The sequence below is a fragment of the Vicugna pacos genome, chromosome 9 (genome assembly GCF_048564905.1).
Source record: "Vicugna pacos chromosome 9, VicPac4, whole genome shotgun sequence".
NCBI classification, from domain to species: domain Eukaryota; kingdom Metazoa; phylum Chordata; class Mammalia; order Artiodactyla; family Camelidae; genus Vicugna; species Vicugna pacos.
In genome coordinates this window covers 63,969,197-63,979,727 of record NC_132995.1, presented here as the reverse complement: position 1 = coordinate 63,979,727, position 10,531 = coordinate 63,969,197, and the positions used below count along the sequence as shown (strand labels likewise).

Genomic DNA, 10,531 nt, shown 5'->3' with positions numbered 1-10,531 from the left:
ACATTACCGATGGAGGGTTCAGAGTGGATCCATGCCTTGTGAAGGCTACCATGAACTGGGGCAGCATTCTGGCTGTGGTTCAGAGCCTATGTAAGACTTTGGGCTGAGCTTGGTTGCTGGCAAGTTGACCTCTGAATGGAGCTGTGTCCGTGGCTGACTGCAATAGCCAAAGAGCAGAGGGCAAAGGCCAAATGGAAGGTCAGAATCCCTGATCCTGGGACACTAGGGGGCTGAGACCAGTACACCCATACCCTATAAATACCAGGACACAGAAAATGAAATGGCCATCTCCTTAGCTAGGCATCTAAGCCTCGGTTGCTTTGGTTAGAATTCCGCAGAGGACAATGTGGTCCATCGTGGGTGAACATAAAACCAAAATGTGGATGTAACTTACTACATGCTTCTAAGTGCTTTCTACACACTCCTTTCATTCTCATAGCAACCCGATGAGCTAGATATTATTCCTTTATACAGTCAGGAAAATGAGACCCAGAAAGGTCAAGGAACACACCCACATTCACACGGCTAACCAGTGTGACTTTGAAATACAAATTCTCATGGGGTCAAGTATTATCATTGATTAGACCTGCTAATCCATGATATTTTTATGGAAAATATTTCTCTGGGTTTCCATGATTAAGTAATAAATTATTAGTGAAGTGGACCTGTGAATAGGATGGTGAGTCTGCCCTAACTCAAGAGCTTTCCCATTTGGTCCTCGGTTATTTAGCTGTTTATCTGCTCTACAAATTATGCAAAGCAGATTTTCATCTCAGACCAGTGTTGGTGGATTTTACTTTCCATTGTGCTGTGTCATGTTCAGGGAATTCAAATTCCTTGTTCTGTTTTTTTAGGCAAACCAACTAGAGGAGACTAGACAGACAGAGCTCAGGGTGGTAATGTGAAACTAGGAGAACAGGGGAGGGTAGGTAATAGGGTCTTGGAGCCATCTTGAGGTCCTACATGATTTAGCTTCTCTGAATCTCAGTTTTCACATCCATAAAATGGCTAAAAGATTTATCATCTTATGGGGCTGTTGGGAGGTTTGAGATATTATGTTTATATATTCAACACATCAATGCAATGAAACTGAAGTCACACTCTAATAGGCAGAGCCAGAGTTTGTTGACGTGGACCCATGTCTGTGTGCTGCTAATGCCCACATCTGCTCCGTTATTTCACAGTGCCACCTTGAAATCTCGCCTTCTGGAGCATGAGTCACAGCTATGCTCTATGTGACCCAAATCAAACTTCCAACCCAGAAGGGCCCTTCTGTGTCCTTCCATGGCACCTGCTTATTTTCCTCAAGGGTAGCAAATGGAGGAACTTCAACCCACCTCACTCCTCTGTCTTGGTTTGACTCTAGGGCAAGGAGCTCCATTTTAGAAGGGTGAGTCTACACTATGTCTTTTTCTTATGGCTGGGGGTCCACCCTGCTATGCTAAGCAGAATCTGATTTAAAATTGAAAAGGGAGAGGAATATAATTATATATTTGTGTAAAATTCTTAGCAGCTAAGTCCATTTACAGTAGGTTTGAAAGAGGCCAGAGCTCCAGCTTGACCCATATAAGCCTTGAGTGGAATAATCCTTCATGCCATAGGTTTTGCTGGAACTCATTTTATGACTGCTTTTATTCTTCATTCTCCTCTCTCCTAAAGAGCAAAAACTGCAAATTCTCCTGCAGACTGCTCTATTGCTTTTTGTGTAGCTCCAGCCTGATCCTTCTTCCTACTCCACCACTAGCTGTGCATCCTTAGCAAGTTGCTCAACTTCACTAAGCCTCAGTTTCCTTGTCCGTAAGGGTTGCTTTGAGGATCAAGGAGATAATCCACTTAGCACAGTGTCTGATATATAGTAAGCCCTCAGTAAATGTTAGCCATTGTTATTGCTACCCGTTAACCATTTCCACTTCCTATGTGACCAATGAATTAAGAGCATTGGTTTTTTGCAAATTCCTTTGGGAAAATCTACTTTCTGTGATGGTTATGTCCCAGCTGGGGCGTCTCAGCAACTAAACTGATTTAATTCATGATTGATTACTCGGATTTCGAGTCTTAAAAGAACCTTCTCAGGAAATTGATCTCTGCCTAAACTTTCTAAGTCTGAGCTCAAATCATATCCTTTGTGAATCAGCAATAATTCCCTTCTTTTAAACCCTAAAACACTGACAGCTTCTTCCACATGAATTTATGTTCGTTGAAATATTGTTTTATTGGTTCATTTACGTATACTGTCATCATCAAGGCATTTGCTTTTTAAAACTAATTTTTGACTGCCTTCAGTGTGCCAGAAACTGAACTACTTAATTAGATTTTAAACTCTTCAGAAGTGGCTCTCTCATTTCTTTGACTTTCCTGAAAGCCCTGCACAGTTTGGACACACTGGATGGCTCCTCATAATTCTACACAATTATTATGTCCTTGAGAAATGAATAAAATAAACTTTTTGGAGAGTAAATTTTCTATTCAGTAGTTGACTGGGTGAAGTCTATTATAAATCGCTTTACAAAGTGAAGACCTCTTTTGTAAAGTGAAGGATCCCTTCCTTCTTCATGTATAGGATACGTGAATTCGTAGTTTCTTGGGTGGTATCAACTCGCAATCCGTGGGCACGGTTTCGTTTTCCGACGTCACAGGACGTCGAAATTCGATTGACAGCCTCCCGCTAGGGGGCGCGCAACTGCCCACGGAGATTCCACCCGCACCGCGCAGCCTCCGTCCACGAATGGGCGGGGCACCTCTTACAGGCGCCCGTGACGTCGCTGGAGGGCGCGGCCCGTGAGTGTGGGCGGGCTTTCCCCTCAGCGAGGGGCGGGGCCAGCCCGAGCTCCGCTCTCGCCGCGGAAGTAGGTTGCGAGTGGGAGGCGGTGGCTTCTCCTCTGAGGTGTTTGGGAAGATGGCGCCGCCGGTGACGGAACGGGGGCTGAAGAGCGTCGTGTGGCAGAGTGAGTGCGGTGGGGCAGGGGCTGAGAGAGGGAAGGCCAGGAGGCCGCGGCGCCGGGCCTTGCTTTCCTGCCCCAGACCCGCAGGCTCTTCGGGAGCCGCCGCGGGCACTTGTTGCTTTGCTCCCACGTCCCTGTTAGAACTTCTTCCTGCTTTCCTTCCCAGCCCTACTTCTGGCCGGCGCCAGGGACGGGCGGGGTGCGGCAGGACGCGGCCTTCCCGCGGGCGCCCGGCACCCTCTCGGCGCCGCGGGGCGCGGGCGAGCGGCCCCCGGCCCGGCTTTTCCGCCCGGGGCCCCTGCGCGTGTCCTCGGCCGGGCCCCGCCGGCGCCCCACCAGTCGGTGATGTCTCTCCACTCGAGACAATCTGAGCGCTGTTCCGGTGAGCCGCCCCTCCCCTTCTCCGCACCCTCGAGTTTCTATTCGTCTTAGGAGCAGGGAGAAGTTTACCACCATTCTTTATAATGTCTGTCTTTAAAAACAAAAACAAAAACAAAACCTCCCTGTTGAACAGACCCTTCCCTTCTAGAAGAGCCCACTTTCTAAAGAGTTCTTAAGAAGGGACCATCGGAATGATTACATCTCCAGGCAGAGCTGCACCTTCACCTCTTCCTTTACACTGTCCCAGCCCCGCCCTTCTGCTAGGACTGTACTACTTACTGATTACTGATATTCTGCCGTTCTGCCATGTCATCTAGGACTTTCATAAGCATCAGTCCACACCTAGGTCTGCCAGCTTAGAGAAGGAAGGAAACAACCAAACAGAAGGAACCATCATTGTTTGGCATTGCTGGTTCAAAGTAATTACGGTCTATTAGTGGAAAGGAAGTAACATCTAATTAGTGTTCCTGGCTCTGGCTTGTTGAGCACAGAACGAAAGTAGTGACTGAGTTGACAAAATTCTGGGAGTTACAGAGTTCCTTGTGTAAAATTAAAACTCCAGATTGATAACTCCTATAGTGTTTAACTTATCAGGTACTAAAAAACAAATGTATAAATAAAAGAAAAAAAAAGGTATGACAACATTTTTTTAATCGGATAATTATAAGGTTGGCATTTTGTTTTTCAGAATTTACATGGGTCACTTTTAAGATTCGGTAATGTTTTAAAATCACAATGGCAGTTAAGTAATTTATATGAAATGGGTAATGAATTGTGTTGTATAAGTAATTTCCAAGATGGTGGTTAAAATCAGCATTTATTAGGGGGAAAAGGGGTTAATATAGTAATGTCCCTACTGAGAGCAAGGAAGCTAGGCGAGAGGGAGTGTTTAAAATAACAAAATTCCCCACTTGTGCTGCTAACTTGAGGTAGCACCAGGATATCCAGATGGAGTGTAAGATAAAGAAGATGGGACACTGAATGGAAGGGAGGTGTAAGGGTTAAACAAATATTTCTTCGAATTTTTATGTAAATAGTAAGGTAGCTCAAAGAAAAGATACTATTCATTCAGCTTTTAGTGAGTGGAGTACAGAGAGAAAGAGAAGTGGGAGCCTTTGAGTTCTGTTAGCAAAAGATGCCAGAGTCTGAAAGAAATGGTGAAGGAATCTCCTGAGAGGTAGGAGAATCACACATTTGGCTGGGAAAAGGTTTTGCTAGGTCGAAGGTAGTATTGTTAGGTCAGGGTAGAAAGCTAAATAACAACCTTCAATTTACCTGCAAAGTAGGGAGAAGGGAACTAATATTTCTTGAACATTGACTCTGTGCCAGACACTATTCTTTACATATATAAAACTTAGTAGGAATAGTTATCTCTATTTCACAGATGTTAAAACTGATAACAGCTATTACCATAACTGCATTATTCGTAATAGCCAAGAAGTCAAAATAATCCAAATGTCCATGGATTGATGAGTGGATAAATAACAAGTGGTACGTCCATACAGTGGAATATTGGGCAATAAAAAAGAATGAAGTATTGATAATGCTGCAATATTAATGATCCTTGGAAGTTATGCCAAATGAAAGAAGCCAGTCATAAAGAACCACGTATTTTATGACTGCATTTGTATTAAATGTCCAGAGTAGACCAATCTATAAAGATTAGTAGAAAGTAGATTAGTGGTTGCCTACGTTTAGGGGGGTTGGGGAGATGCAGGGATGATGGCTAAAGGGACTGGTTTCCTTTTGAAGTAATGAAAATGTTCTAAAATTGATTATGGGGTTAGGTGCACGACTCTGAATATACTGAAAGCCATTTAATGGTACACTTGGGAAGAATTATATGGTATGTAATTATATCTCAGTAAATCTATTTTTTTCAAACCTGATACAGCTATTAAATATAGACTTAATGTTCATACCCATATCATTTTGGCTTCAGAGTTAATGTGTGACCTGTCTGTGACATTCTATAATGTTTAAATGTAGGATCAGGGCCTTACCTTTTGCCCAGTCTGTTGCAGTAGCCTCCTAACTGAACCTCTAAGCCCTTGTTCTTTCTCACTCTAGTTTATCTGACCAATAGTCACCAGAATGGTTTTCGTGTAATAGTACTGTGCTCTGATCATGCTAATCTCCTGCCTCAAAAGACCTGCAGAGAGAGACCCCATCCTGTTGCCTAACGATCATTTCAAACACTTAGTCTGCTTTTGAAGACATAACCTGGCTCCAACCTGCCTTGTTATCTACTTTTCCCTAGTATAATATTGATGTTTGGCTAGTCTGTTGACACTTCTCAGAATCTTCTGTTTCCACATGTCGATGCCAGTTCCTCTATCTAGAATGCTCCTCTTATCCCTATTCTTCCCCTGTCCAAATTTTAGCCAGCCTTCAAGTTTCAGCTTACATGGGGCTACTACCTCCAGAGCAGCTTCTCACTTTAATCCAGCCCCTTATATTTCTGTGGCATTTAGTGTATCTTTCTCAAATGGTATGTCTCACTGCTGCCTAATGTGACTCTCTTGATAAGCTTCTTGAAGGTAGGTCCACTACTGTGTCTTCTAGAGCTTTAAATTCCAAATAGGCCCTAGCAGGATACAATGGATAACAATGCTTGTTAAAAGTAAACAGTAGATCAGTTTTGTAATTTCCCCCCACTTATTCAATAAATATTATTGAATTCCTCTGGGAATACAGCTGTAGAAGGCAATTTCTCAGCCTTCTTGAGGCTTGCATTCAAGTGGGGAATAATAGAAAATAAATATGTGAACAAAGAATGAACATGATTATTTCAGTTTGTGATCAGGAAAGGTTTCTCTGACGAGGTGACATTTGAGCTGAGACCTAAAACATGAGAAGGAATCAGCCTTTAGGGACTACATTAAAACACTTTCTTAAAAAAACTTTAATATTTTGAGTGCAAATGGCTCCATTTATTTTCAAAATTCATTCCCATATTTATTCTCTTTTTTTTTTTGAGGGGGGAAGGTAATTAGGTTTTTATTTATTTTAATGGAGGTCCTGAGGATTGAACCAAGGACCTTGTGTGTGCTAGGCATGCACTCTACCACTAAGCTATACCCTCCCCACTTCATTCCCATATTAAAAATCAGCGAAAGTTTCTAGTGCTTGGTATTGCTGATTTCCTACTTTTTGCTACTGGGAAGTGGTAGCAAAAATATCACTGATAAAAGGTTTGAAATAAAAGTTTTGAAATAAATTTGATGAAAACATGTCAAAACAACAATAATTAAATCAACCATAAAGCAAGTTCAAGCCACCTATGGCGTTTTTTTTCCTTGTTCAGTACAGCCTGTTTTCTTTTTTGTGTGTAAACAATAGTCTAATCTAATGTTTGTAACTCAAATATTTTAGAGGAAATGTTAGAGAAAATGGCATATGAGAAATTACAAATAAAAATAATGAGAATGTATTTATTTGAACTAATTCTTTACACATTAAATCATAAACTTCTTCCTTTTTTTTTTTAACGTTTTCCTCCTGACCTGTATATAGCTTCAGATATATTTTTTATTTTTCATTTTATGACTTCCTTTTTTTAAACCCTAAACATTGACATAATGTTTTCCATCCTCCTTCATAAACTTTGTAATTAATATTTTAAATTGTTCTTAAATATCTCGATGTGGCAAAAAAAATTTGATAAAAGATTGTAAAATAAAATTAATCTTCATCCCTACCCAGATCCCAAACTCCTTTTCCAGAGATGGCCACTCAGGTTTCTTATAAATTCTTTGAGAATTGTTTATGTAGTATAGGCATGTATAAGATTTTTTTTTTTTTGTTTTAATCAGTTATCTTTGTTTTATGTCTTTTTTCATTCTGGTCACTTCTTTAAGTTTATCGTGTTGAACAAAATTTTCTCTTACTTTTTGGATATGTGCACAGTAATGTATTCATTTAAATCCATATTTATTGAATATCTACCCAGTGCTGTGCACTATTTTAGGGGTATATTCCTTGACCTCCTGGAGTTCACAATGCAGTGGGAGGAGACAGGTACATAAGAACTAAGTGCTATGTCAGCAGCATGAAGAAGTTTCATGGGAGAAAAGAAAAGGAATTATTTCCTCTCTCAGAATGGATCAGGGAAGACTCCAAAGAGTAGGTAACATTGAAAGGTAGTAGAATTTTGTCAGACAGGGAAATCTGAGTCAAGACCCAAAGGTGTGAAAGTATGTGATTGTTTATGGAAGAAGGAATAATTCCTTTTGTTTGAATACAGAGTATTTGTTGTAAGGAATAGGGGGTATGAAGACTAAAAGGTAGGTTGGAGCTAAATTGTTTAGACATGCTCTAGCAGTGGGGAGCCATTAAAGACGAAAGATTTTTTTTTCCCACCTTCTCATGTAGAAGTCATCAGCATTTTGAGAACTCTATTAGAACAATGCTAGGGGGAGGGTATAGGTCAGTGGTAGAGCGTATGCTTAGCATGCACAAGGTCCTGCGTTCAATCCCCAGTAATTCCATTAAAAATAATAATAATAATAATAATAGAACAGTGCTGAAAGGAAGTCATTTGCTTGTTCCTAAAATTTTCATTAAGTATAATACTAGTATAAAGTGCACTAATGCTAAGTGTATAGCTGGATGAATTTTTATTCATGGAACTATCACCTAGATTGAGGTATGGTACATTTCTAAGCACCCCATAGCCCTTCCCAGGCCAAATCCCACCCTCTCCCCAAGAGTAACTCCTGTTCTGACTTACGTTACCACCAAACAATTTTACAATGGTGGCTTTTTACCTTTACACCCTTATGTTTAAGAGAGGAGCTCTTCAGATTTTTAATTGTAAAGTATTTTCTTGAAGAATAAATATAGAATTTGCTGAATTTCTACCTAGAAATAATTGCTTTAATATTTGCCTTTGTATATATCTAGTTGGTCTTATAGTAGTCTTCAGTTTTCGTATGTTGTACTTTCATACAATTTTTAAACAGTGAACTTTGAAGGCCCTAGGTGGTCTTTCCCATGCACACACGATTCGATCTGGTTTTATTCAACTAGTAATGAATATTTTGCCTCTGCCCCAGGCCCTTGCAATTACCTTTATAAAGATTCTTCCTATTTTCCAGACAAATCAGTTTTTCTTGCATTGTTATTAACAGGTTTGTTAATAGTTTGTGATCTAAGATAGTGGTGCAAGAACACCTTCAGCATTGCTGATGCACATGATGTTAGTTCTACTTTCATTTTCCCCTTCAATGTTTTCATATCCTCTTTGGCATTATAGTTTTAAATACATTTCCTTTTATATAAAGGAGAAATAGAAGGAGCAAAGATAAGGTGATTGGTATTACTAGGTCATTAATTAGGTAGCATTTGGACTGGTGGAAGATTAATTTAGAAATTAGGTAGGACCAGTTGATGGAGGATGTTGAATAGTAGAGTCTAGACTTTATTCTGCAGGCAACAGCGACCATTTGAGAGAATTTTGAGTTTGGTATTCATACAACAAAGGGCTGTGCTTCAGGAAGATGACTCTGACAGCAGTGTGACAAATGGATTGGGAAAGGTAAAGGGATTGGAGATGGAAAACAGGAAATCCAGATAGGAGGCTATTGCAGTAGTTCAGTGAGAGATAATGAGAAACAAGGCAATACTGGTGACAGTGGCTCTCACCAGAAAGAACAATCAATCCTGCTGGATGATCGGAAATGGAGGAAGAGGAAATGGCCAGAGACTATGACTGAGAAAATGACAGTAGAACTCATAGAAATGGAGACGTCTAGAGCAGTTTCTAGGGAATTTAATCTCCATTTGCGGTAGGAAGGTGCTTAAACCTGTATTGTGTAATTGAACGAAGAAAGAGATGAAGATTTGTGGAAAATTGAAGGACTGCTGAGGGTTAGGGGAAATAGGGAGATGTTGGTCAAAGAGGGCAGACTTCCAGTTAAAAGGTGAGTAAGTTCTGGGGATCTAATGCACAGCATTGTAATACAGATAACAATACTGTACTGTAAAATTGAAAGTTGCTAAGAGAATAGATCTTAAATGTTCTCACCCAAAAAAAGAAATGGTAATTGTGTGAGGTGATGGAGGTGTTAACTAACATTGAGGTGGTAATTATATGTGTATCCAATCAACACGTATGCCTTAAAGTTACACAATGTTATATGTCAATTATATCTCAATAAAGTTGGGGGAAAAAGTTGAAGGACTGATCTAGTAGATGAAACTCTGATGATGAATATGATCTTTGAAGAAGGGTATAGAGCAAGCAGAGCAAAAGTAAGAGAATTGAGTCTTGGAATATATCCACATTTAGGGTGCTAGAGAATATTATAAGATCAAATGATTTTCATTAATATTTAGAGGAAATGCCTTTTTAGTTCTGTAATACTAGTTGATGTGATTTCCTTTGACTCCTTCTGAACATGTTTTACCTGTAACCACATCACTTTTCATGGTTGGTTCTAATCTCTTTCTACAAAGCTAGTTTTCTCTTTATCATTAATTTTGAGATGCTAACACTGACTGGCTTGGTATCCTAGATTCTGAGGTAGCACTAATCTAGTAGAAATAAAAGGCAAACCACATATGTAACTTAAAATTTCTGGTAGCCACATTTTTAAAAAGGCAAAAAGAAGCAGATATAATTAATTTTTAAAATATGTTTTGTTTAACCTGATATATCTAAACGTTATCATTTAAACATGTAATCAACATAAAAATAATGATATTTAAAATTTCTCTTTTTGTACTAAGTCTTTGAAACCAGGACATCCCAGTTCAGGCTAGCCACATTTCAAGAGCTCAGTAACCACACGTGACTAGTCTCTGCCATACAGGACAGTGCAGTTTCTAAGGTGTTAAAGACTGGAATGAGTTCTGCCTAGGGAGCTGTTCAGTCTGCTCCAGCATAAATTCCATGAGCCTTCATTTCTTTAGAGAAAGATACAAATCCGGTAAAAACAAGCAGAATGACTTTGATTTTCACTTTGTTTTAGGTATACAGAAATAAAGCAAGCTTAAAAAGGGAAGTACTGTAATGTTTCACTGTCCAGCTCTATCTGAGAAAATCCTTCCTCTTTGCCTGTAGAGGAAACCACTGATTTTAAGCTTAAATTATGGTTAAATACATCAGGCTTTTGCCAATAACTTCATATAACATTTTAATCTTCTCAGCAAACATATATAAGCCCCTTAACTAATATAGCTTAACACTTCAAACCTTCCTAATT

General features: G+C 39.7%; 1 protein-coding gene across 1 annotated transcript in view; it reads left to right on the top strand.

Annotated features, from left to right (window-relative positions):
* Positions 1–2,821: 2,821 nt before the first annotated feature.
* Positions 2,822–10,531, top strand: part of STXBP3 (syntaxin binding protein 3) — a 47,248-nt gene continuing 39,538 nt past the window's right edge. The window contains exon 1 of the mRNA XM_006197385.4: positions 2,822–2,945. Within this exon, the coding sequence (XP_006197447.1) occupies positions 2,897–2,945 (49 nt within the window). The 5' untranslated portion in view covers positions 2,822–2,896. The remainder of the gene's footprint in view (positions 2,946–10,531) is intronic.